Raw genomic sequence first — 27,975 nt, 5'->3', positions numbered from 1 at the left:
AACCTGGCCAGCAGCTCCTTGGGGCCTCAGGGTAAGAATGTGAAGCACGACAGAACATTGGGATTATTATTTTAATAGTGAGGTTTAAAGAATTGCATGTAGCAGAGTCAGGAAGAAACATACAAAATTAGACCAGAATCTGAGCTACAGTACTCATCCCTCCAAGGGAGAAGTCAAACCTTTAGAGATGGCTACAGTCTTGCAGCAAAATGTAACAAAAAAAATCATCATACAATAAATTATAAAAATCATGCGGACTCCACACACAGGTCAGATCTGGTCCATTTATACAACGGGCCGTTGAATACTTGAGCTCTTCCAAGCTGAGGAGCGGCTGCAGTGGGAGAGACTCAAGAAACTGGAACCCTTCCTCCCAGTGGCGCTGCAGTCAAGACGAACTTGGGATTTAAAATAGGACCAAACAAGTGAAAGGAAAAACAAATCACAGTGGTGGGAATATGCACGCTGAATTGTTTCAGTTCGCGAAGCACAAGGAGAGGAGTCCGAAATGCTTTGGACACAGGTAAGGCACCGTAAGCATGAATGGAGAACATTTTTCGTTTTCTTTACATCCATTGACTGGTCTCTCGCTGAAGACCCACTGAGCCTCTCCCTTCTGCAGCCCTTCGGAGCTGCTCCAGGTGCAACGCAAGACTACGAAAAACAGGACTGTTAGGAACTTTGTTTCCAGCCAATCCCTATGATCCCAAAGAGGGCACAGCAGAGCCTTGCTAGCTGGAGCATCCAAACTGATTGCTCGCCTCTTGGGGGGTGGACACACCTCCTCGTTGGTGCAGTGTCTATTACTACAAAAAGCCCAGGCTCAAGGGCCCCATTTCAAGCAGTCAGGAAAAAAAAAAAAAATCAAGCAAACCCCATGTTACATTAAGCAAAGCTGACGTTAAGCAGTTACGTCAGGCTAGTTGAGGAAGCATCACATTGCCATATAGTGGTATCTTCCTGTTCTTCCTTCTGCCCCTCTTCCCCACCCGAACAAGTCTATGCCTCCTTTAAGGGCTCCCTGTGATCTACCATTAGCAGCATCCTTTGATGAGTCACAGACCAGTTTGGCCGAACCATCTTGGATACTCCCCGCGTTGCTACAAAGCTGGTTCCGCCTGCGTTTCCCCGCCGACCGATAAATGACCAAGGCATACAGACACCACAGCAGGGTGATGAAGGAAACGCTAACAGGTCTCCGACGAGCAATGGAAGTACCACAAAACATATACAAGACAACATTCGAAACACCTAATAGCAAAGTGCTTTGGCCCAAAAGTTGCGATTTGAACAGAGGTGCATCTTTATTATTTTTATTTAAATGCAATTTCAAGCTTATTGGTTTTTATTTTTTCCTTTAAAAAGAACCCCCTCTGCTTCCAAAACAAGACTCACAGGAAGCGAACATTACAGGGAAATACTTTTTTTCCTTTTTTAAAATTTATTTAAACAAAAATGCACAGTGCATTAACTTCTCTTCCAACCAGCTAAGTTGGGCAGATATTTTTCCTCCAGAAAAACAAAAAACAAACCCAAAATTTCCTGTAACTGGGCAGTGGTCCTCAACATGAGTGCTGCCTAGTTCTAACATAAAAAGGATACATTTCCATCATCATAGAAAAAGAGCAGTTTAAAGGTGAGGATTTTAGTATACTTGCAACAAGCCCACCTTAATCCTATATTACAAGCTTTTTACAACATACAAAATAGATCAGTAACTATGATTAATGTAACCCCTCCTGGTTAGAGAGTAAATATACAGAATAATCATCAATCTGGTACCAACAGGAGGACAGAAGTAGTGTATAAGGCAAAACAAAAGCTAGGTACTGGATTATTGTTAGAAACCATGGAATCTGAACAGTCATTAGCTAGTTTGGCCAAACGAGGCAATCCCCCCATTAGAAATAGCGTGAAAACACTCTCTCTAGCCAGGCAACCCACAGTCAGAACACGAGGACCCTGATCTCCCCCCCACAGATTAAAACCTATTTAGCAGGGTTTCCATATTTTTTGCTTATTAACATTACAACGATGATAGTCTTCCTGTTAAAATGATAAATTTGGTCATTTAGCATTAAAATCAGAGTACCCAGCAGGGCACGAAGGGCCGTGCCACCCATCGGGAGCAGAGACAGTATTTCGCAGGAACCCATCGGTCTGACTAAACTGACCGCTCCCAATACAGCAAGCTCCCAGACCACAGGCCGCTAGCTACCATCCGTGTCGCAACCAGGGGGCAAGCTGGAGATGCTTGCAGCTGCCGTTACCAGGTTAAAAAACCAGGAATGATAAGCCTTGTCAAATTCTCTTCCGGGGGGAGGAGGGGAAATCTAGCAGTGCCCTATTTGTTACAACAATACGCTCTGAGGAAGGGCCACGCAGCCATGGACAGCATCCCCAGACAGAACACGGCCCACAAACAGCCTGCATGTTCCAGCCAGGGGTCAGTCCCTCTGGAACGGCTGGGATAGCGTGCCCTGAGCTAGCATTTGCTCCACCCAGTGTGCCCGTGTTCCTTTGGGACAGTAGGGTCCCCTTCGCTGTATCCATGGGGGGAAATGGCAGTTGCTGTGTCTGGGTAAATAACCATGTTAGTTTAAACTCTTCCTGCAACCTGTTGCTTTAGCTGAACTGATCAGTATATAGTGTTCACAGCCAATAGTGTTCTAGACATTTCGCTTTTCAGAAAACCATCCCCTTTTCCTACACTCCCGTCTCCAAATCTGACACCCCCCTCCCCCCCGGGCCCTTTCCTGCCCTCCCTTCTCCAAATCTGACCCCCCACCCCACATGCCCCTGCCCTAGCATGGAGCACTGGGGGGTACTGGCCACACCACGCTGGTTTCTGGCCCCAAAGCCATCACACACTGGCTTGCTTGCTTGGAGTTCACCCTACGTTATATTAACTTTGTGGACCAGGAGAGTCTTTTTGCACAGATCTGCAGAGTGGCGCAGGAAGCCTCTTTCCGGCGCGGCCCGTGGATCTGCAGCTATAAAGTGGAGGAAGGGACTCACCCAGGTAAGTCCAGGTATGAATGCATAGATGGAGGTGAGAGGGGATTCATCCGGGTTTGTTTGTTCCTTGCACCATTGGAAAAACAAAACAAGACACTGGGAGCTTCTCATGCAGGTTCCTAGGGGCAGGGGGGAAAGTCCATTCAAGGAAAGGAGAGGAGGTCTGTCTCCTCACCAAGGAGCAACCAGGCAATGCAGCTGGACTTCACCTGGGGATGGGAGGCAGCGGCGGGGCCCCCCGTGTTGCTGCAAGGCAAGGAAGCCGGGTTAGTTAGGCTGCAGCAGGAAGCGCAGGAGTTTCCTGGCCAAGTCACTCAGTTCAAAGGTCTCTTCACCAGCTGCTGTGTCAAGTATCGGTCCTCGGACGCCAGCCTGGCCAATGGCTGCCGAGTCTGTGCACTCATGGGCCACTTCCCCCAGGGAATTCCTGAAACCTGGGATCCCTGTCCAGCAACCACAGACCCAGCCGTCACTGGTGCATGGGCTCGTTATCGTCCCAGCTTCCAGCACTGCCCCCTGGGGCTCCAGCTTCCACCCACCCAGGGGATGCAAAGAGCCACTGCCCCCGAACGAGCCATGGAGGAGCCCAGTGTGAGGCCTGGGGTTTTGCAGGAGCGGGGGGGAGAGGGGGGAAGGAAATCAGGACTGCATCTCCAGCCAGTGCCTGTCAGCAACAGGCTCCCAGGGAGCTCAGGTGGGGAGGCCAGAGCCCTGGAAGCTCTGCACTGACGGAGGCAGGTCTCTGGGGGGTGCTATTAGAAGGCACAATATTGTCACAGGCCATGAGCTTAATCAAGGCACCTTTGGGGTTAGACCCCATGTGTGAACAGGGGCAAAGACCCATCGCGCGGGCTTGGAGAAGCCTAGCAAGGGAAGACAACGGGCTGATAGAAAGGCAAAAGCCCACTGCCCGCTGCACAGACAGCCGGTGGACAGCAGTGCTCAGCAGTGGCTTTAGCCCTCCCGCTCTGAAGTGGTAGGTGCCACCCAGGCGGCTTAGCGGGACAGGCGCTGGGGAGTCCTCCACCAACCAGGCACAGATGTTTTAGCAGCGAGACACGTTGGCTAGGTCCGTCACCTACCTCGGTTCGTTTTGCTGGGATAAGTTCTCTGGAAGTGTTTATACTCCTCTGGAGCTGGAAAGTCTTCGACTGGATGAAAGGAATATTTGGACTCAAAGTCATCTGGGAAGAAGGGAAAAGGGTGAACTAAATAAGACAACTGAAGAGAGGAAACAGAAAAGGTCAACTTACACCCCGAGTTCTCGGAGCTCCCGATCAGAGCCAGTGACGCAGAATAGCTCTACTGCTGGGGGGGAACACGGAGAATCTCTCCCCACTCGCGGGAGCTGCTGGGCATGTTGGAGATCCGGCTGTGCGAGTCTGAGCAGCTGGGGATGGAGATACCCACCCTGATCATGCTCTGGGTGTCACAGGGGGAGCTGTGCACTGCACTGACTTGCTTAGCACAAATGAACCAGGAGGCGGGTGGTGGTGGTCGGGGACTCTCTCCTCCGGGGGACTGAGTCATCTATCTGCCGCCCTGACCGGGAAAACCGAGAAGTCTGCTGCTTGCCAGGGGCTAAGATTCGCGATGTGACGGAGAGACTGCCGAGACTCATCAAGCCCTCGGATCGCTACCCCTTCCTGCTTCTCCACGTGGGCACCAATGATACTGCCAAGAATGACCTTGAGCGGATCACTGCGGAAGTGATCATGGCTCTGGGAAGAAGGATAAAGGAGTTTGAGGCGCAAGTGGTGTTCTCGTCCATCCTCCCCGTGGAAGGAAAAGGCCAGGGCAGGGACCGTCGAATCGTGGAAGTCAACGAATGGCTACGCAGGTGGTGTCGGAGAGAAGGCTTTGGATTCTTTGACCATGGGATGGTGTTCCATGAAGGAGGAGTGCTGGGCAGAGACGGGCTCCATCTTACGAAGAGAGGGAAGAGCATCTTTGCGAGCAGGCTGGCTAACCTAGTAAGGAGGGCTTTAAACTAGGTTCACCGGGGGAAGGAGACCAAAGCCCTGAGGTAAGTGGGAAAACGGGATACCGGGAGGAAGCACAGGCAGGAAGGTCTGTGATGGGAGGGCTCCTGCCTCATACTGAGAATGAGGAGCGATCAGCAAGTTCTCTCAAGTGCTTATATACGAATGCACAAAGCCTTGGAAACAAGCAGGGAGAACTGGAGATTCCTGGTGATGTCAGGGAATGACGACGTGATTGGAACAACAGAGACTTGGTGGGATAACTCACATGACTGGAGTACTGTCATGGATGGTTATAAACTGTTCAGGAAGGACAGGCAGGGCAGAAAAGGTGGGGGAGTAGCACTGTATGTAAGGGAGCAGTATGACTGCTCAGAGCTCCGGTACGAAACTGCAGAAAAACCTGAGTGTCTCTGGATTAAGTTTAGAAGTGTGAGTAATAAGAGTGATGTAGTGGTGGGAGTCTGCTATAGACCACCGGATCAGGGGGATGAGGTGGATGAGGCTTTCTTCCGGCAACTCGCAGAAGCTACTAGATTGCACGCCCTGGTTCTCATGGGTGACTTTAATTTTCCTGATATTTGCTGGGAGAGCAATACAGCGGTGCATAGACAATCCAGGACGTTTTTGGAAAGCGTAGGGGACAATTTCCTGGTGCAAGTGCTAGACGAGCCAACTAGGGGGGGAGCTTTTCTTGACCTGCTGCTCACAAACAGGGAAGAATTAGTGGGGGAAGCAAAAGTGGATGGGAATCTGGGAGGCAGTGACCATGAGATGGTCGAGTTCAGGATCCTGACACAGGGAAGAAAGGTAAGCAGCAGGATACGGACCCTGGACTTCAGGAAAGCAGACTTCGACTCCCTCAGGGAGGGGATGGGTAGGATCCCCTCGGGGACTAACATGAAGGGGAAAGGAGTCCAGGAGAGCTGGCTGTATTTCAAGGAATCCCTGTTGAGGTTACAGGGACAAACCATCCCGATGAGTCGAAAGAATAGTAAATATGGCAGGCGACCAGCTTGGCTTAATGGTGAAATCCTAGCGGATCTTAAACATAAAAAAGAAGCTTACAAGAAGTGGAAGGTTGGACATATGACCAGGGAAGAGTATAAAAATATTGCTCGGGCATGTAGGAATGAAATCAGGAGGGCCAAATCGCACCTGGAGCTGCAGCTAGCAAGAGATGTCAAGAGTAACAAGAAGGGTTTCTTCAGGTATGTTAGCAACAAGAAGAAAGCCAAGGAAAGTGTGGGCCCCTTACTGAATGAGGGAGGCAACCTAGTGACAGAGGATGTGGAAAAAGCTAATGTGCTCAATGCTTTTTTTGCCCCTGTCTTCACTAACAAGGACAGCTCCCAGACTGCTGCGCTGGGCATCGCAACATGGGGAGTAGATGGCCAGCCCTCTGTGGAGAAAGAGGTGGTTAGGGACTATTTAGAAAAGCTGGACGTGCACAAGTCCATGGGGCCGGACGAGTTGCACCCGAGAGTGCTAAAGGAATTGGCGGATGTGATTGCAGAGCCATTGGCCATTATCTTTGAAAACTCGTGGCGAACGGGGGAAGTCCCGGATGACTGGAAAAAGGCTAATGTAGTGCCAATCTTTAAAAAGGGGAAGAGTAAAGTGATCAGGAACAGTCAGCATGGATTCACCAAGGGAAGGTCATGCCTGACTAATCTAATCGCCTTCTATGATGAGATTACTGATTCTGTGGATGAAGGGAAAGCAGTGGATGTATTGTTTCTTGACTTTAGCAAAGCTTTTGACAGGGTCTCCCACAGTATTCTTGTCAGCAAGTTAAAGAAGTATGGGCTGGATGAATGTACTATAAGGTGGGTAGAAAGTTGGCTAGATGGTCGGGCTCAACGGGTAGTGATCAATGGCTCCATGTCTAGTTGGCAGCCGGTGTCAAGTGGAGTGCCCCAGGGGTCGGTCCTGGGGCCGGTTTTGTTCAATATTTTCATAAATGATCTGGAGGATGGTGTGGATTGCACTCTCAGCAAATTTGCGGATGATACTAAACTGGGAGGAGTGGTAGATACGTTGGAGGGCAGAGATAGGATACAGAGGGACCTAGACAAATTGGAGGATTGGGCCAAAAGAAACCTGATGAGGTTCAATAAGGATAAGTGCAGGGTCCTGCACTTAGGACGGAAGAACCCAATGCACAGCTACAGACTAGGGACCGAATGGCTAGGCAGCAGTTCTGCGGAAAAGGACCTAGGGGTTACAGTGGACGAGAAGCTGGATATGAGTCAGCAGTGTGCCCTTGTTGCCAAGAAGGCCAATGGCATTTTGGGATGTATAAGTAGGGGCATAGCGAGCAGATCGAGGGACGTGATCGTTCCCCTCTATTCGACATTGGTGAGGCCTCATCTGGAGTACTGTGTCCAGTTTTGGGCCCCGCACTATAAGAAGGATGTGGATAAATTGGAGAGAGTCTAGCGAAGGGCAACAAAAATGATTAGGGGTCTGGAACACATGACTTATGAGGAGAGGCTGAGGGAACTGGGATTGTTTAGTCTGCAGAAGAGAAGAATGAGGGGGGATTTGATAGCTGCTTTCAACTACCTGAGAGGTGGTTCCAAAGAGGATGGTTCTAGACTATTCTCAGTGGTAGAAGATGACAGGACAAGGAGTAATGGTCTCAAGTTGCAGTGGGGGAGGTTTAGGTTGGATATTAGGAAAAACTTTTTCACTAGGAGGGTGGTGAAACACTGGAATGCGTTACCTAGGGAGGTGGTAGAATCTCCTTCCTTAGAAGTTTTTAAGGTCAGGCTTGACAAAGCCCTGGCTGGGATGATTTAGTTGGGGATCGGTCCTGCTTTGAGCAGGGGGTTGGACTAGATGACCTCCTGAGGTCCCTTCCAACCCTGATATTCTATGATTCTATGAACCAGAGGAGAATTTTTCCCTCCCCTTGTAAGTTCCCATTTCTCTCTGTGCCATGCTGCCAGCCGCTGGCTGACAAAGGAGAATGGCTCCAGACACAGGGCTGAATTTCCACCTGGAACACGATCAGCGGGTGTTAATCACGCAGTTAGAGACACGATCCCATTGACGGGGGCCCTCCGTTCACTGCGCTAGCTGCAAAGCCACTCTGCAAGCATTAGGGAGTGCTGCGTGAGTGGAAATCAGGCCTCAGCCTCGTCGAATAGTTGGGCCCCAGTACCTGTTAACTGGAACATGCTCCCCCCCACCACCCTCTGTTCCTAGTGGGCCTGGACCTGATTCAGACAGGAGCCAAATGGTTCACGAGGCTCAAGTTCCCGTCAATGATGGTTAGATTTTCTGAGTAGGGCCCATGACTCCAAGCCAGGGGGCAAATCCAGAACCTGATCACTTCAGCCTCCATCAAACCCGGTACCAGAGCAACGCACAGGGAGTTTGCCCACCCCAGCATGTCTCATGCCTAGCACTGCCCAAGGCCGGCAGGTTTTCATTCAATAGTTAAGCCCAGTGCTCTGCAGGAGTGGGGATTCCTGAAGGTTTCCCACCCATGTAGCCAGCATAGACACCACAGCCAGGGAACACAGGGCTTCCCGCCACCCCCTAAAGCCTTCATAAGACCCTGAAATTCATCCATTTTATCCTCCCTTGTCTCCGAAGGAGCTAGAATTCTACCACGACATGGTATCAGAAGCCAGGCTGCTAGGGGCTAGAGAGACATGAGGCAATGAATGCCCTGGGGGAACAGAATTCCTCTCTGAACTGAAGGAGGACAGGAATAGCGGGGTTCCACCCCGGAAGCGGGGGAGGGCAGAGTCAGCCCTGCAATAACACCCTTCGGAAGAAAGCATCTGGCTGTTAAGGGCAGGGAGGGAGGGAGCACTGTCCTCTCCTCCCAAGAGCCAGCCACAGCAGAGGCACTGTACTGGAGACAGACCCAGGAACGCTCGAGCTGCCGGAAAGTCGTGCGCCCACCCATGAAGATTCCTGAACTGCTGCAGCGTCAGCAGGGAGTGGCTCACACCTTGTTTACGTAGGACCTACAAGAACAGCAGTTTTCCATGCGCCTCCCCAACGCAGCGTCTGTAGAGGGCTGTTTGGAACCTGGACTGCATTGCCCAAGCAGGCCGAGGCAGGTTCTGTCTGGGGTCTAACATCATCTACTCACCCAAGAAAGATCTCATGGTGGCGATGGAATCTCTGTGCCCATTTCGCACTGGCGGAGGTGGAGGGGGCGGCCCAGCCGGTGTCCTGGTAGGTGGGGGCGGAGGTTTCCCTCGACTCGGAGGCTCCGATGACCCATGCATTCTGTAGGGGGGCGGGGGCGGGGGCGCGTCACGACCACCATTCCGCATCAGCGGGGGCGGGGGTGGGGGGGCTGCAACAGAAACCCTGATCAGCACAGATAAGGACATAGGAACGGTCAGACCGATGGCCCAGCCGCCAACACCAGGTGCCCCAGAGCGAATGAACAGAACAACACAGCCATCGAGCGATCCAGCCCGTCGCCCACTCCCAGCTTCCAGCAAACAAGGGCCAGGGAGACTCTTGGATCATCGTGTCCATCTGCGCAGCCTGGGCAGGACTGGGCCTCCCCCAGCACTCTCCAGTGAGGCATCCTCCAGCAACGGGGCACTGAGGGTTATTCCACCGCTCGGAGGGTACTGCCCAGTTCTCCAGTGGGCAGCCCAGCGGGGGACAGAACACCAGACCTAACCCTCTTCTGGCTGGCTGGGGAGCCCATGTTCAACAAGACTGGTCGTTACCATTGCAAAATCCCAGCACACAGCTCACCTGTCAGGATCTGGACATTTTTCAAGCCAGTATTTTCAGGGGCCCACTCTACCCCCTCATGCCAGCCGAGACTCCAGGTCAGGCAGAGATGCCAGGCTAGAGCACACCAGGATCAGGGCTCGGCAAGTACCTACTAGAGCCTTTCTGCTGTTTAGTGCCCCAACGAGACATTTTCAGCTCATGTTCCTAATTAGGTTAATTAGACAGAAATAATGCACCAGCTCTGTAGCGGTGACTGAACTGAGGGACTCCAGCAGGGCCACAAGGGGCCGGAGCTGGTGACTAACCGAGGCAGAACTGCAGCCTTGTGGCGCAGCCCGGGACGGTGCATTCGAAGAGCCCGATAAAATACGAGTGCTGTGCTTTCCCGACTCCAGGGGCTGACCACAGGCGGATGCTAGCACGGCCATGGAGCCACGTGCGAGGGGGAAGCTGAGGGCACCCAGGAGAAAACGCAAAGAGCTTGAAGAGAAAACATTGCCTTAAGTCATGCTCGGAAAGGCCGACATCAGACCCTGAAGCTCTGACTTTCTCCCAGAAAGCTCCTGCAAACGAGGGCTCTAACGCAAGGGACAAGTTCCAGGAGGAGGCTGAACCCCCTCAGGGATCAGACACACACATCGGTGAGCCTGACAAACGAACGCCCCTTACCCGCAGCAGGCGCTGGGGATTCCACCCTGCCCCCTTGTCTTTCCTCACACCTGGGGAGCCACGCGGCTACACCACTGCAAACCATCAGGAGCAGGCAGCCGCGTCTTGCGTGGCTGCCTGACTGCCACACTAGCTCCGGGGCTGCTGAGCAGGGCACGCTGGAGGGGCTCTTACCTGCTCCCCTGCTTGGAGGGTCTCGGGCCGGCGGAGGGGGTCGATTGCTCTGGAGCGACGGGGAGGCCGAAGAGGGTGGAGGAGGGGCCATGCCCCTCACGGAGCCCGGGGTTTTCCTATGCAAAGAGTTGTGTCTCTGGGGCAGCTCTGGGGCCAGCTCGTTGATAGGGCTGGAAGGGCCATTGTGAACGCCGGGGGGCTGCCGATAGGGGGGCGGAGGGGGAGCTAGAGACTGGTTCTGAGAACTTGGCCCCGTTCGGACATTCACTGGGGATGGGGGGGGCTTGATGGGGGGCGGTGCTGGGGGGCCATCCCGGCCTGCGGTGAGCCGCTGTCCTGGAGTTGGTGGTAACGGCTTCTCCCGGTTGTAGGAAGGCGCTTTGCTGCCATGCATCGGAGGAGGTGCGGGGGGTGCGTTGGCTCGGCGGCCCGGAGGCGGGGGCGGAGGGGCAGACGAGCTGTGTTTCATGCCGGTACTGCTGGCGCTGTTGGGCCGGGAAAGGTCAGGCAAGGAGGGTCTCTGCATCCGGGGAAGCTCGGGAGGGGAAGCCCGGTTGTTGTCGGAGTCATCATGAGGTCGGCTGTTGGTCACAAGCACCGGAGGCCTCGGGGCTGCTGATCTGGAGCCAGGAACCTGAAGCGACTGCTTGCCAGAGGAGCTGTCTGTGGCGGATAGAAAGCTGGGTTACTTGCCAAGGGAGGAAAAGGGTCCCAGCCCGGCCTAGGGCTTGAGTTGAGGGAGATCGATGGGCCCAGCTTGGTCTGAAGGGACACATTGGAGCCAGCGCCCGGCACACAATTCGGCGGAGCCAGAGCGCTCAGCTCAGCAGAGTGCCAGGACGGGGGAATGGCAAGCACAGGGATCTCCAGAGGGAGCTGATAGCTCCCCTCCCAGGCAGCACTAATTAACCCTCGCAGGTTCTGAAGGCCAAGGTTATGCACAGAAGAAAGGCAAAGTAACATTCTTCTGTTAACACTTGGTGCACCTAGGGCCATTCCCAAAGCACGAGACAAGACAAGCCTCATCCCACCCCAGGAAATAAACTATCCTTAATGGGACAGATGGGGGAAACTGAGGCACAGAGGGATGCACTGGCTTACCCAAAGTCCCAGACAGGATGGCTGTAAAAACTGGGATTATCGCCTGGCTCATAGGCCTGTGTTCAGACCATTCCCCCATCTGGGCCAGCCTGGTAACCCTGGTTTCATGCAGTGAGAACCCCCAGCCCTTCTGAGACCAGATCAGGCACCAGAGCCTAGCGAGGGCGGGGGGCCACGGAGGGACTGGTGCATTGCAACGTGCTGTGATGCGCCCCGCACCCCAGCAGCATTTCAGACCCCCCTGCTCGACGCTGGTGACCGGTAAGCAACGGCAGCGAGCGATTTACTGGGTACCTGAGTTGTCCTTCGCTCCTACGGGTCTGAGCTTAGGGACGCCCCCTTGGAAGATGCCCCCTTTGGGCTGGAGCGCTGCTGAGCTGGAGCCACCACTGCCTCCTCCCTTGGGCTCTGAAACAAGAGGGGTCCAAACTCAGCCTCCCTCCCAAGGGTCCCCTTTCCTTCTCGCGGCTTTGATTTGAAGCATCCCAGCTCCAGGCGCAGCATGCCTCAGATTACGCAGCACCGGGCGTGTATGCGGGGCATTAGCAGCTCTGTTCACCCCCACTCGCTGTCACTCCAGGACCACTAACTGAATGGTGCCTCTCACGTCTGCAGCTGGAGCACCAACATCCCCCCAGGCCTTGGCTCAGGAGTGAGTGTGTGTTCACAGAACGAGGACTGTACGCCTAGGAGTATGGGGCCTCAGAAGTTTCTAAGGGAAGGTGTGGGGAGAAACCAACTCGGCCAGTACGGAGCAGCCATGGGGCTGCTGCAGTTTCACAACAAATGCCCTTCCCAGCAACGGCAGCAATTCAGAGGAACACCTACGGGAGGGGCTGGAATTGCAGCTAGAGGTGGACAGGAGGCTTTGGGGCCAAGAGGCACCGCACGGTGGTTTGGACGCAAACGCCTAGGATACTCACTCTCCAGGACTGGAGCGCTCCGGTCATTGACCTGCGTCACCTTTTTCAGTCTGGGCCCTTTGCAGATATCTTGGAGCAGGGCTCCTCTACCTCGCTGCTCATCTCGGCTCAGCTTCGGGAGCTCGGTGTTTGCCTAGAGACAAGAGGGACATTACAGAGAGAAAGCAAGTCAGTGCCAGGCACGTTCCCAGCCCTGCTGGTACAGATGGGCTGGCTGGAAGTCTCATTACAAACCACCCCAATCCCCCCAGTCCAACCCTGACTGCAGCCCTTGGCACCACTGCACTGTCCCTTTCCGCTACGAGGCAGCTCTGCTTCAATCCCTCCCTTCCAACCCTGACTGCAGCCCCTGGCACCACTGCACTGTCCCCTCCCATCACGAGGCAGCTCTGCTTCAATCCCTCCCTTCCAGACGGAGCATCGCGCCAGACCCAAACCAAGGCACACGCAGAGTTCTCAAGTAGTACCGGGCAGGTTCCTCCTATGCCCAAGAGGAGCGTCGCTACAGTCCTCGCCCCCTTACCCCAGACATAAGTGTCCCCATCTCCGCTGGGTCAAAGGGGCATAAGAACCACACCTGAGAGTCTTTGCTCTCCCTCTGGGGCCATTTGGGAGGGAAGGGGGCAGCAGCCCCACATCACAGGATCTCAGCCCTCCCCTAGCGCGCCTCGAACTGGCTATGGTGGAGGAAGCGCCACTCCCAACTGACAGGTGATGGCAACTGTTAGCCCACCAGCGACTTCACTGCCCCTGTTCCCTCGTCTCGTCCCCTGCTTCTGACCAGCTCCACTTCCCCCGCTGCCCAAAACGGCCTAGCTCTGGCTGCTGAACAGGGCCCTGTCTCACACCGGAACTTCTGCTAGTGATACGTCCAGAGGGCTGGTCATGCTGCCCAGCTGAGCCCTGAGGGGACACTGCTGCAGGCAGTAGCCACACAGTGCCAGATCAGAATCATGCACACAGGGCACAATCTCACAGCTTCACCTAATTAATCAACACGTCTCCAGCACTTAGCATCGTCCATGTCACATGGGCATTCACTGATCCCCACCACACAGCCAGGGAAACTGAGGGCAGGAGTCAGGTGACTTATCCACAGTTACACACAGTCTCTGGAGTCCCATTCAAACTGCCGCCAACAGCTCCAGCAACGCACCAGGGTATCCAGCCAGAGAAAATGCAGCTGTGAAGAAAGCACCCCATGTACATGAGCCACCCCAGGAGAAGGGAAGTGGCAGGGCAGAGTAGCCACTAGCCCCAGAGAGAGGGGGCGAGCGGGGCCGTACCTGATTAAAGGTTGGCGGTGGAGGGGGGCCAGGAGGCGGTGGAGGGGGAGGAGGTATTGGCATCCTTTCCCACTCCTGGCTGGCTCAGTCTGCTTAGCGTCCGCGGAGCGTTTGGTCCCTCATATACCTGTAATTCAGACAGAAACAGTCAGGGACCCGCAGGCCATTTCAGCAACGCAACCATGCAAGTGCCAGGGCAAGGAACAGCAACTGGCACGAGCGGGCCACACTGTCTGGAACACCCCACTTCAGCAGCCCCGCCTCTCTGAGAGTCCCCAATGACGCGGATCCTGGGAGCAAATCACAGGTGGACGCTGAGCACAGAGCTTTAGGATACAGCACTACCCATCCTCCGTACAGAGACTTCTCCAAGGGCTTGGCTTCAGGAGAGCAATACCTGTGAGCTTCGAGCGCCACCTTCTGGCCAGCTTAAGGTGCGAGATTCCTTGAGAGGCAACTAGTTCAATCACACCTGGAAGATCAGCCTGGGGGCAGATACTATGTGTAGGAACCCAGGATATCCCCCAGACCCTGTATCTGGACCCGCTTTTAGGTCCCTAGCAAGGAAGGCTCAGCACTTGCCCAAGAAGCATGGCTGGCGAGAGCTGCAAAGCATCCAGAATTCAATTTATTTTTAACCCAATCATCTCACTTGAGAAAGGAACAAACCAGCTACCTTGATCCTACACTCCATCAATCCACACCACTTCCGCCACAGCAGGAGGCTGCTTACGCCAGGATTTAACGGGCCCATGACATCTACAGCTCAGCAGTGGAAATCAAGAGCTAACGCTGCAGAATTCCCAGGCGGGAGCCACAAGCCATAAATGTATCTACATCTTTTATCGTGTAAATCATCATCAAGAACCATTTGAGATGGAAGAGACCTGGAGCCTGCACCCCTGGGTCACAGCAGGGGAGAATCTCTTCTTCCTGAACCATCCCTGAGAAGGAGGCATTAACGGCCAGATTTTCAAAAAGGTTCAGATCCCACACAGGCGCCAATGCAAAGGGCCAGCTGAGTACCTGAAAATCTGGCCCAGTGTCTAGGTTATTTCTAACAGTGACTCCAAAGTGCCCAATGGGAGCGTATTTCACTGTCTGAACTGTTCATATAGAAATCTCCTAATAACGGATCTGAGCTCTAGCTTACCTAGCACAACCACCACCCGCTGCTGTTAGGCCTTTGAATAACCTGGGTATTGAACAGCCTGTACAAACCAGCCACTGTCACAAAAGAAACATTTCCGTGGAGGACGTAGATAAAGGCACAAGATGGTGAATCACCAGGTGACTGCAAGACACCGATACCTGTCAGAGCCATTAGTCTGACAACATGAAATTACAAAATTAAAACTCTCAAACAGTAGCGGCTAATGGGATTGGAATGTGACGAACGCCAGGACTCACTTGTCAAAGCAGGAGTTACATGTGCTCCAGATCCCTTGCCCAGATCCCATCATAAGCGAACCAAGGAGTTTAACAGGCAGTTACATGACATAGCAAGATGGTGCCAGTCCACACACTTTCTAATGCAGAAAATAAACCCTGGCCAACCTTTGAGAGGTGGGAAGTGAGCAACAGAGGCTGCAATGGGGGCTTGTAATAAGACTTCATTATTCCTACAAGATAAACTATAGAATAATTTACTAGTGAGGCAACCCATATTGTCTAAATAAATCATGTAGGTTTTAGGTTATCAAAGCAGCTTTTCTTTAAGCTGTGTTCATTTCCTTTCATGCTAATTCACAGAATCCCATCATTCCCACAGTACCCCTTCCACGATCAGAGCAAATTAGGGAGGTTCTAGTCTCATCATTTACATGTATTGCCTTGTTTAGAAAGGGACACCAGCAGACTGAAAGAGTCAATTTAAAAAACCAGAGTTCAAAATAATGTAAAGGACTTTCCCTGCCCTAGAGCCCACATGCCAATATTTATGGTTTTACAACCCCTTCTTTAAAAATGTCCCTCTCTTGCTGGTGGGTGAAAGAGCCATGCAGACAGCAGGAAAGAGTGAAACCGGCCCTACACAAACTGCTGTTAAATACATAAATAAACCGAAGAAAAATATTTGTCTCTAAGTCTTTTGTTTACAGTGATACTAAGTGGCACTTGAAACATTACTATGAAAAAAATTCCGATAGAAACATCTCTTTAAATAACGAGGCTCCCTGTTCGAACACGGCACACCAAGTGAGCGCTGCAATCCAGCTACCCAAGAGCCCTTTCAGACAACAGCTCTTCATTTTGACACCGCTGTGGAATTCTGTTCGGGATGAGATCCTGCTTTTAAATAAAATCTAGACCTCACCTACAGCTATTACTCGTCTCAGCACTTTCCAGACTCTAATCCCAGACCTGAAGAAGAGCTCTGCGTAAGCTCAAAAGCTTGTCTCTTTCACTAACAGAAGTTGGTCCAATAAGACACTACCTTACCCACCTTGTCCTCACAACAATCGAGAAGGCAAGTGAATTGGAGTAAGACATCAAATCCACTCAGATAGGAACTCGCACACAAGAACAGATCTGAAAGAGAACAAATTTCTCGGTAAGAGGAATAATGTCACATACTTTGCTGGGGTTTGTCTGCGCTGCCTTCGGTGTGTCTGAATAGGCGCTCTCTCCCTGAGTAGCACACGTGTGCTCCCACTCCTTCCTGCGATGAACTCATGCTTTCGTGTTGACGTTCGCACTGCCTGTTGCCACAGAAGCGACTGTGATGTCACAAGGCCAATACTGTGATTTCATAGCTCGGCGGAGAAGATGAAAATAGCTTGGGGTAATTAGCTTACACTAACAGCTGGGAAATGCGCACGGGGTAAAGATTTATGATTCAGTCTGAGGTATTTGAAAGCCATGCCTAGCACCCAACTTCCTCTTTAAAAATATCAAAGCCATGAAGAACTGCTCCCCATCCTCTCGACGCGTGGCCTGTAGGAACATTCAGATGATTAGAGGAGTTATCTCCACTGAGCGGAAATCAAAGTTCATGCTTGCTACGAGCATGATCAGGCCTGATGGAATCCCCACCGCAGTCCATGCAAAGGAAGGTGTTGCTATCTAGCCCTGTACTTACACAACAGCACTTCGCATAGATCCTGAACATTACATACACCAATCCTGCCCAACCGTGCGAGTACCAGCCGTGCTCAGATGCTACAGAAGTAATACGTGGACGACTGTGATAGGCACCCTAGACCAAGAGCTGCAACCACCATTCCACAGACACTGAGTACGTGATTTGTTTACGGTCACAAAGCAAGTCACTGGCAAAGTCCAGGATAGAATCAGGGCACGCCTGCTTCCACATCCTACTTCAGACCCCTGGGACCTCACTGTACCTCGGAGATCATTACTCAACTTTCATCAGTTTGACGTGCAATCGTTCAGTGGAACAGAGGGGAAAATCCTGCAGAATTAAACTGAGTGACTGTGGGGCTGGCTGGGGAAAGATTCTCACAGTACTCATGGATGCACTTTAATCTCTGAACACTTTACATTAAGCAGAAGTCCCAGTCTACCGAAACAGGTATTGAAATAAAGAAAAAAAGCAGAAAGAGTCTAAGCTAAAGCAGCTCAGAGAGAAAAGGGAGCTAGATTTCTAATGACCAGGTCACTTCATTTTAACGTGTGGCCCAATGCACATTACGGATGAACCACTTGGCAAGGTGGGCGAGGGAATATCTTTTATTGGACCAGCTTCTGTTGGTGGAAGAGAGAAGCTTTCGAGTGACACAGCACTCTTCCTCAGATCTGGGAAAGGTCTCTCGTATATCCTGCAACTAAACACGGCTACAAACCCCTCAGCAAAGGTCAGGTTTAAAAATTAAGAGCCAATGAATTCAACTGAGCTCAAAAAACAGCCCTATTGGAGCGCGTTACTTTATACCGAGAAAAACCAGAAGAAAACTCCAAAGGAAGGCTGAAGTAATCTAGATCTTGGAATCTTAAAAAAACAACAAAACAAAAAAAACACACCACATCTTTTGTTAGGTTCATGAAGACAGTCAACACAGCTGATAAAGAGTCTCTCACAGCAACGCTTACAGGCCCTTCCCGTTGAGTCTGCACCTTATGGGAAACACGCCCCTTTGACACAATGCAGTTAAGACAGCTGATGCCCAGCATTTCATTTGCTTTGTCCTTTATTAATCAGGATTTTTACCTGGAAACAGATCTTAATGTTCAAGGGTTTTATACGCTCCGGCGGTTTAGCCTCTGGTTTGTGGTGGAAGCAATTTGAAAGACCCAGAGCAGGGCAGCATGCAAAAGGCACCGTAATAGACTAAAGCACAGAACACAGCCAGGCTCTTTGGGTAAACCAGAGGAAAAGACATTTGCCATTTAGTGGATCTTTTATACATAAAAATAAAGGAAGCACCTTCTTCCCAGTTTCTTCAGTTGAAGAGCTCAGAAGGAGGCAAGTGGTTTTTGGATGGCAAGGCAACCAGGCCTCCTTTGACAGAGATCCTTTATAGTAGCCATTCAGAACTCAGCTTGTGTCCCACCCACTGGAAAACTTATACACTAGTTCATCTGCCCAATAAACCCAGATCAGAAGTGGTCTATTTGCAAGCACTTCTATTGAGCGTAAGAACAAGTCCTTTCCCCCACCCTTTTAAAGAATAACTAAGCCAAACTTCATGCTCAGAAGCTCATTGGATTGTAGTGACCAACTGTGCTTAGCCTTCGAAAATCCACACAGATCAAACCCATGCTGGAAGTAGCCTAAACTTTCTACACATTTGTGAAATCCAGATGTGCTGTAAAGGGAAATAACTTGTTTTCTAAAGCATTCAGTATTGATTCTCCAGTCAGGACTTTTCACTGGAGATGCAGCAGTGCCTTTCACAGGTCAGGAGCACATTTCCTCACCTTTCAAAGGGATTTGGGTACCGTGCCAGATTCATATTTCATAGTTACAATGCTTCTACGGCTAGTTTGCATTTGCAAACCAAGATGAAGAAAACATTTCATCCTCACAGAGGGCAGTGGCTTTGAACTGCAGATTGGAGTGGAATTTCCAAACCTTATGATGCCGCACTGATTGCCGGATGTAGCTATAGTAGCTTTTAGACTATTCACAAGATTAGAGCACTTCCATAATTTCCTTCTTCAGCCTCCCGAAAGTATTCCAGATCCTGGATTCAGTATCCCAGACCCAACCCTGAAGTGCGACATTCCTGAGTCTCTGTTTCTGAAGAGCACGGAGGTTGCTACATAACTAATTTACTCTGCAAAATATCTCAGAATTGAGGGTCAGTCAGGCTTTTAAAAATGTACCATAAATGATTTAAGAGAGCAAGCTGCCATCTCAATTCAGAGCTTCTCAGACACATGGCCCATCTCTGAGTGCAGACAGACATACCTGCTTCAGTTTGCAGGACTCAGACACTCATCATGAATTATTAACAACCCACGGGCACTGAGAGTGCATTTTTAACAAACCTTGAACAAAAATTTCAGATGCCTCAGGGTCAAATTCCAGGGTCCTCAATGGAGCAAGACCCCGCTTTGCAACTCAGTGGGAGCTTTGCTCCATTGGAGGGCTGCCAAATTGGGCCGTGCGTTAACAGCTTTCCAGAAATCTTAACTTTCTTCATTTGGCAAAGGAAGAGTGTCAGCAGGATCAAGGAATCCTGTCACCACATCAAACTGAAGCAAAGGAAACACTGATCTGGCAAGGAGGAAACACCCCTCCCATAAAAGCTTAGGGGTTTCCCTCCCCCTCCCGCCACAGAACAACCCATGAGGTGCAGAGAGGGATGGGGATGCATGTGACGAAAACTAACAAGAGGACTTTTCTTAACATTTTATTTTAAAAAATCCTCTACTGATCATTTCACTGACAACAGTAAATAGAGACTGAATTGAGGGCTTTCTGAGGCTTTAGAATGTGACCCCATAAAGGCATTTGGGGAGGGGAAAGGGGGATGCATTCAACTGCACCACCCACGCCTCCAACCAAACAATATGCTGCAAGAGGAAAAAGGACCTCAGTGCCTTTGTTTGATTGACGTTAGTAGCTTATAGTTTAAATAAAAATGACATTTCTTTAGCAACGGCCAGTAATCCAACATCCCCGTCCACTAAGAGCTCAAATAGCTGCTTGTATGTTCCAAGTAAATTAAACTCTCACAATTGAAAAGAAAAAAGGGCTATTGTTTAGTTCATCTCATATAGGACAGGAGAACGGTCTCAGAGCAGAATTTAGGTGCAACAACAGAATCTACTAGGCAAGGAGAATGTCCAATGAAATTAGACTCAGCACTGAGCAATGCAGAAACGGAGGAGACGTTACTGGCTAGGCTGACAGCATTTTCAAAAGGTGCTAAGGGTCTGTAAGAGCGCATCTTCACCTCTAGGGCACCCCCTCCTGCCTGGACGCAGTGCTGCAGGGAACTTTGCCTCTTGCGCCCTAACCGGTGGCCACTTCCTTGGCCCCACGATGGCCAGTCCCAGCCTGTGTCTTCTCCTGACTCCCTCTCTGAGTGTGTCCACACTGTAATAAAACACCAGGGCTGCTCCATCTCAGCTGACTCGGGCTGCAGGGCTATGAAGTTACAGTGCAGACATTCAGGCTCAGGGCTGTCCAGACTGCTTTTCTTTATTCCCATGAGTTCTTTATTCTTCGCAGTTTGAGTCATTCCCACCCATCCTTACTTATTAACGGACCAGCTGTCTGTGCAGCACTCTTCAAAGATACCTTCTCAGCCCTTCTTGTTCCAGGGAAGTCTTTGGCCTTTAACTTGTTCCTTTTGCTATCCTTTGTTTTTTCCACCTGTAGGCCACAAGGGACTGGACGTACTGGTTTGCCTGCCTCCTCCACTTTCTAGGAGGGATTCTTTCACAGGCTGGGATCTCTGAGCACTGCCTTGGGAGGCAGCACTGGCCACAACAGTCCCTTGCATTCTTCTCTTTCAGTGTGGGGAGAGATCGGTCTCTCGTCCTTCCATGCAATCTAGCGAAAGCAGGCTCCTGGGCCCAGGGACATAGCCAAGTATTCGCAGGGTTTTCCTAGGCACGGGCCAAGCAGAGATGGACCAATTTATAATTCAGACTATGCAGGGCAAGGAACAGGCATGCAGTGCAAGTTATTTTGCGTAGCTACCACAGATGGCCAATCCTTGCTGTAACAATGTGGGAACCGTTTAATGGAATTCCACCAGGAGAGTCTGGTTACCCCGAGCTGAGCCAAAGCCAGGATGACCTCACAGAGAGAAGAGATGCAGTCAGGAAACAGTTTGCGGTATGTTTTTTAAAACCTAAGTGGCTAAAAACGCTGCTGCTTCTAACCAGCTCTGCAGTTCACGAGCAATTAGGAGCAAGTTTACAAGCCCAATGCCCATCTATTCAGTGCTTGCGAGTGATATTGGGCCATTTATACAATCGCTCAATGTTTGTACACAGTTCTGAAGACACAAAAGCATTATACATGGGCCCAATGTTACGCCGGAAGAGCCACATGGCTGCTTTACGGCATAAACATGCAATTCTACTGCCAATGGCAAGACTACAACATCGCGCTCTCTGCAATCCAGCCTGCAAGGCATTCTGCTGTCCCCACCACTATCTACGCACTCTGGGAAAGACGTCAAATGGAAGCATCTGCCTGCCAACCGTGGTGGATAGTCCATGTGGATCCCCAAATCATTTTATTAATGCCATGTCTTAGCCATAGGCCATTGTGCATAACCCGGCACCACTAGATTAAGACAATCTTGCAGTCTTTACTCAGGCAAGGCTCCCACTGAAGTCAACAGGAACTGAAGGAGCAGGGGTTAGGGCCTTCACCACAACAGCTCCAGTTGCAGGGGCGTGTGTGTTTTGCAAGGGTTGGGTAAGTGTAAGAAAGGTCTTGTGTCAACACGGGGGGTGAAACTGACACACCTGCAGACTAGAGCTCAGTACCCAGCCCGGTGGACTGATTTAATCACTCAATGCAAAGCCTCCAGTTCACTGGCTGATTTAACCTGAGGTTTCCACTGGGACTTTAGAAAATAACTGAACAAAAGCACATTCTAATTGATTGATCTAACCAGTTAAACATGTTGATTTACAACTAAATAGAGCCTTTACACGAAATCTGCTCCATTGCTTGGCCGCCTAGGAGGAGCCGCTGTAGCTATCCACATTTATTTAAGCAATTATCTAGCTTACACCTGAGAATCTGTAAAATGTTACAAAGTGTGAATGATACATTGCTTACTTACCAGCTAATTCACTTTTTGTTCCCGATTTGTATCAAGCCGCGCTAGGGTGGTAACTGGAATTACAGACAACACCATGTTTATTTTGTCGGGAAATGTTTTGAGAGATTATAATCAATGTATAGTATCTATAGCATATTATAATAAATAGTCCATACTAAATTCAAATTTTAAACAGGTTTATTTTTAAAAAAGAAAATTTCAACCTTGGCAGAGTCATCCCCGGGGTGGTCTACACTACAGAGTGAGGTTGGCTTAACTACATCGCTCAGGGCTGTGAAAAACGTCACCCCCCCATATGGTGTCATTAAGCCGACCTACACTCACGTGTAGACACCACCAGGTCGATGGACGAACTCCTCCCTCAACCTAGCTACAACATCTGGATTTATTACAGGGACGGAAAAGCCCCTCCCAGTGCTGCCGTGACTACGCTACAGCGCTGCGGTGGTGCCACTGTAGCAATTCTAGTGGGACCCGGAAGTCACCCTGGGTCCGTTCTGGCCACGCATCGCCAGCAAGAAAGATTCTGTCCTGTTCTGCCTCATGCACGGAGACAAGTAATAGCCTCCCAGAGCTGCCAGCACTTCCAAGGGAGCTGCTGCTCTGGTGTCCAAGGACGGGCTCTGGAGAACCTAATGGGAGGTGAGAAGACAAGACTGCTTGTCAGAGGCAATGGCAGCATCTCATTCATCCTGACCATGCATCCAGAGTGTCTCCAAATCACAATCCCAATTCCACCACTGAGTGTATGACCCATGGCAAGTCACAGCCACTAAGAGCCTCAGTTTTCCCTTCTGCAAAACGTGGGCCACGAAACGGACTCACCTTTGTGAAACGCTCCAGTACTAAGTGCTGTTACTGTGCCCCAGAAGCACAGAGAGGGAACTGATTCAGTAAGTGCTACTGGGAAGCCAGGAGATGAAAGAAGACAGTTTGCTTTCGTGGGATGTCTAACTAGGGACCATTTTCCCCCAGGCAACGTCTGTTTCGCAGTGAAAACCCTACTTTTATTTTGAAGAATGGCTCTGTCTTGCCCTCTGAAAGAGCAAGTAGTAAGTAGGTCAGACAGACTTGAGGACCAAACGCCCTGACAGAATTGCTTGAAAGCGAAGAGAGCCCGGCGGCGAGAGCCCCGCTCTGGAGCGAGCGCCCTCACCTCTACATTGGCATGCAGGTGACTGTCACGCCTCACTTCAAAGATAATGCATGAAGAGCCAATCCAGTCAGAACAGAAAATGCAATAACGGAGTGGGACTCTTGAGCAGCGACTCTCATTGCTGGCGCTAATGCCCTGGGGCCAGAGCCACAGAGACAGCGCGCTTCTGAGCAGCTTCAGAAATTCACACATTGCCATGACTTGATGGCCGACAACATAAAGTAGGGCTTTGATTTAGCACTAAGTTATGAACACCAGTCAAACGGACCCAGTGAAAGGGGAAGATAGTAAATCAAGCCAGCCTGTCTGGCTCTGAAGAGCAACGGCCCAGCTGCAAAGAAATAATGTCTGGAGACAGGGGGCGATTTGTGTGCAGATCCGATGGATAGCCTGCTCTCCCCCCAGCTGTGTGGTGCAGCTCACATGTCGAGCGTATGCGAAGTTGCTGGATGCGACACTTTGTATTTGTTCAGGAAGCGACCGGTCTGGGCAGTTTCTGGCCCAATGCACAGCTCACTGTCACGCGGGGGGGGTTGGGCCCCTTCAGAGCCCTAAGCAGCGAAGCAATACAGCGAGAGAGCTGAGCACATCTGGCGTATCCCAGCTACTCCACACACAGCAGTAACTGGGAAGAATCTTGCAACGTCATTCGACAATTTGCAGCAAGAACCTAACTGACGACGTTTCCGATAAACTCTTCATGAGCGAGCCGAGAGGCCTAGCGGTGTGCCAAACTACCCAGGAGTGTGACAACCGCAACAAGCCCTGGCACTAAAACACTAACGCCGGCATCAGCCCAGCACTGCAGGAGACGTTCTTGGCAGGTGGGTCTGCCTCAGAGAGCACATTCAAATCAGCTCTCCTGCATGATGCCGGACAAATTCACGCCTTGCCTGAAACCGCATCGGCTCCTTCAGCAGCAGTCAAGGCACTACCATGAAGGGGAATCAGCTTCACCAAGCGCCTCTGGCGTTCTCTAGCAGGGCCACCACCGGCCACACCAAAGAGATCAGCAGCAGGCAGAGCAGAATCCAAGGCTGCTGACAGCTAAACGAGGGGCCTCAGACAAAGCCACTGGGGTTCACGGCATCTTTCCAAACATTCCCACCCGCATGCAGTACATGAAATATGCTCTCTGCAGTGGTTCCTTTAAATGACTCCCCCATGTGATGCTTCTGTCCTTGGCACAGCCCAATTCTAGGACACCTGCACAACCCCACGGAAGAAGCTGTAACATCCCCGTCCTAGCGCGCTTAAGCTGCACTTCGTTCTTGGCCTGAAGGTGTCTCTTTGCCTCCCTCCATGTACAACACCTGCATTTCAGCAAAGAACGACTTCCATGCCGATACCAGCTGGCTGCAAGGAACTGTTGGTAAAGCCTGTGAAGTGCTCTCAAGGTGCCAGGAGCGGTGCATTCATTTATCCGCTGATCACTACATGCAATTCACATCTGCTTCCACAACATCCCGTCGGGCGGCATTAAAATAACTGCTTGCCAAGGCTCCTGAACAGCTGCAAAGGGGGCCATTGTCTCTCTCTAAATGAATTTGGTCCTCAGAGGTACTGAATCAGAGATGGATTATTCATAGCTTATTAACAGCAAATGGATTTGTGTGAGATACTCACTCCAGATGCATCAGCTTGGAAGCTAGCTCAAGCTGCGGTTTGGAAAATACTCACTACAGGCCCCAGAGCACCAGTAATAACCTAGCTCTTATCCAGCACTTGCCATCAGCAGATCACAAGCGCTTTACAAAGCGGATGAGTATTACCACCTCATTTGCTAGATGAGGAAACAGGCACAAAGAGGGGCAGTGACTTGCCCAGTCACCCAAGAGAAGTAGTAGAACGGTAGTACTGTTCTAACATCAGCAGTAGAACCCAGGTCTCCTGAATCCCAGTCTAGTGCTTTAGCCATCAGGCCACACTGCCTGTAACACACTGCTTGCTGACGGCTGAGAATCCCTCCCTAATTCAGTCCCGGGCTACCCACCCCCAGCTCTGCTGCTGCCGCCTCTCACACCTGACCTGCCGTTCCAGACCCAGTTCCCACATGAGATTTGGCCAAATCCCCTCAAAACCTGACATGCAGTTTCCCTGGCTCTTCCAGTACAAGACATTCCCTGTACAGTCTTGTGCTGGGGCTGAATAGCCGAGTGAGAGAGAGAGAGAGAGCGCGCACCCATCAATCAGGTGACAGTAGATGAGCAAGCCAACAGAATGCAGTGACAAGAGAAAATCCAATGCCAAGACACCTGGCACACACTCCAGCTGTGCAGAGATATTCTTCCCATACACAGCCCGCAACACGCAGCCAGTTCTGGAGCCCTGAAGATTATCTGGGGGCACCAAGATACCACACAGACAAATGCCTATAATAGACTAAGAGTCACAGTCTCTGCGCAGGCGAAACCTGAGCCTGGAAAAGCAGGGGAATAATAAAGGGCAGGAATAAGCCATATTAATTCTGCAGAGCAAGGGCGTTGGAAAGGACAGTGCTTATACCATGGCACATTGGCCTGACACCAGTTTCTTTCAAGCCATGAAAGATAAAACAATTATCAGCTGCCTTCTCGTTTGTTTGTTAAAACAAGGACTTTGCACGGGGAACCCCAAAGATTTACAATGGAAGCACAGAGCCCCTGAGCTCGCAGAGCAGGAAGCTGGGGGAGCATACATTAAGGATTAATGCTGAGCATTTCCTTGCAGGAGCCAGGTTATCACATGATCAGTTAGAACCATAGCAATGCACAATTTACCAGATCAGATCAGACTATTGGTCCTCCCCAGCTGTTTCCCTGCCTCTAACTGCAGCCAAGAGCTGACGCTTAAGAGGAAAGCAAGAAACCCCATCATGCACCTGACCAGTTGGGCAATTCTGTACATGGCCCAGGAGGAGAGTTCCCTGGCTGCAACTGGCTTGTCAGATTCCCCCAGGCTACAGATGAAACTGAGGTGTTCTCTTGCAGCCCGTTCCTTAAAATCCAGCAACAGAGACAAACCCATCGCACGCAAGCCAAGTTCTCAAGTATGTTGCTGGCAATCTGTTTGCCTGCTCTTCCTCATCTGCACATAAACCTAGCGCTGAGAAGGCTAAAGGCTGGGCAGGTAACAGCCTGAGCAGGGATAAACACCTGGGTCAAGATGCTTGTGAGAGTCTGAGAACGGGTAATCCTCTGCCCCAAGACTGACGCTCCCTTGGCCGACCGTCCAAGTCCTTCATGGGAGAGTGGCCACACGTCGGAGAGGGCTCCGGGGGACCCCTGGCAGGCGCACACGTTCAGGAGTGGGGGATGACTGGGAGACGGACGGGGAATTTGGAAGAACTCTATGTCTCTTCTCAGAGAAGACGGGGCAATTTAAGATTCGGCAGCACAAGCAGCTTGTCAGGCAGAGGCAGGTGCTTTGGCGATGCCGATAAGGCCGCAGCCTCCTTCCCAACTAGCGCGACGGGAGCGACACGAACAGCGTCCCACAGGGGCAGGGATGCCACGCACCGCCGGTGCTGCCAGGGCGTGCGAGAGAAGCACCGACACAGCGGGCCACGAGGAACGAGCCCCCCCCGGAAAGGGAAATCCCACCTTTCTCATGCAGGGAGCAACACAGAGCCTTGGACCAGCTGGCAAGAGCACCCCGACCCGCACCGAGCCCGGGGCAATTCACAAGGGCAAGACACATCCAGGAAGGGCTGAACCAGGGAGTGCGGGGCGGGGGGCGGCACCCCACTGGGCTGCAGGGAATCGGAGCCACCCCGTTTGCTGCAAGGGCTCCCCGTCCGGATCTCCGGCCCCCAGGCCCCAGCCCGCGGCCCCCCGCGGGCCCCAGCCTCCCGCAGGCCCAGCCCCCCGCCAGCCCCAGAACCCCCCTCCCGCAGACCCCGGCCCGGCCGGCCCCGGGCCCAGCCCCCCCGCAGACCCCGCACCCCCCCCGGGCCCAGCCCCCCCGGCAGACCCCGCACCCCCCCAGGCGCCTGTGGGCTCTGGCACGTCGCAGCCCTCAGCAGCGCAGGGCCCCGCCCACCCGGGGCTCCTGCTCACCTGGAGCCGCCGCCGCCGCCGCTCGCTCCGCACCAGGGCCTCCTGCCTCCGCCAACCCGGAAATGAGCGAACCTCCCCGGCCCCCAGCCGCGGCGGCCAAACAAAATGGCGGCCGGGGAACCCTCTGCGCATGGGCAGAGAACACGCCCCCGCCCCCCCATCCGGTTTTAGCGCGACGGGACGCTCAACGCTTTGGACAGGTTGAAGACGCCATGTTGTGAAGGTCATATGTACTGCCAGTATGCGGCCATGTTGGCGAGGTCACCCGGTCACACAGCAGCCCGCTGCCCTCTTGGGAAGGTCAAGCGAAACCATCTTTGTGGCCATTTTAGGAAGGTCCAACGGAAGTGCTGCTATGTACCCCTATTGGGAAGGTCGCTGAGCTGTGTGGCCTGGGCCACCATGCAGGGAAGGTCACATAGGGCCCTAGGACCAGTGAGTGGGGGTGGGTTGCTGAGGCCCTTTGCCAGGCCCTGGAGCACCCTGGGACCCACCTGCCCGCAGGCCTGGGGAGCTGAGGCTGCCACCTGCCCTCAGCCTGGGGTACTGGCATTTCACAGCATGACGTGACATCATCACACTGCGCCAAAAAGATGTCACACCTCAGTAGGCCTCTACTTCTTGTTTCATTGACATCACACATATGACATCATCATGCTGCACCAAAATGCCATGATGCCAAGCCAACCTC

General features: G+C 51.9%; 1 protein-coding gene across 1 annotated transcript; it reads right to left on the bottom strand.

The window, feature by feature from the left end:
• Window positions 1-63: 63 nt before the first annotated feature.
• Window positions 64-27,341, bottom strand: WIPF2 (WAS/WASL interacting protein family member 2). Its single transcript, XM_074940724.1, has 9 exons — window positions 27,285-27,341; window positions 16,319-16,404; window positions 13,876-14,002; window positions 12,590-12,722; window positions 11,961-12,074; window positions 10,566-11,228; window positions 9,115-9,324; window positions 4,101-4,202; window positions 64-3,264 (listed from the first exon to the last, which is right to left on the bottom strand). The coding sequence occupies exons 3-9, from the start codon at window positions 13,936-13,938 to the stop codon at window positions 3,224-3,226; spliced, it is 1,326 nt and encodes a 441-aa protein (XP_074796825.1). The 5' UTR covers window positions 13,939-14,002; window positions 16,319-16,404; window positions 27,285-27,341; the 3' UTR covers window positions 64-3,223.
• Between the last annotated feature and the right edge of the window lie 634 nt (window positions 27,342-27,975).

Source organism: Natator depressus, chromosome 27, assembly GCF_965152275.1.
Source record: "Natator depressus isolate rNatDep1 chromosome 27, rNatDep2.hap1, whole genome shotgun sequence".
NCBI classification, from domain to species: Eukaryota; Metazoa; Chordata; order Testudines; family Cheloniidae; genus Natator; species Natator depressus.
This window is presented reverse-complemented; position numbering and strand designations above follow the sequence as displayed.

What these genes read in the sequence shown, in the direction of transcription:
- WIPF2 (XM_074940724.1), bottom strand. Translation starts at nt 13,938, where the DNA reads ATGCCAATACCTCCTCCCCCTCCACCGCCTCCTGGCCCCCCTCCACCG. An exon ending in CACCGCCAACCTTTAATCAG is followed by an intron (nt 12,723 to 13,875) that starts GTACGGCCCCGC and finishes TCTTGTCTCTAG; the next exon opens with GCAAACACCGAGCTCCCGAA. An exon ending in TCCCAGCAAAACGAACCGAG is followed by an intron (nt 3,265 to 4,100) that starts GTAGGTGACGGA and finishes CTTGCCTTGCAG; the next exon opens with CAACACGGGGGGCCCCGCCG.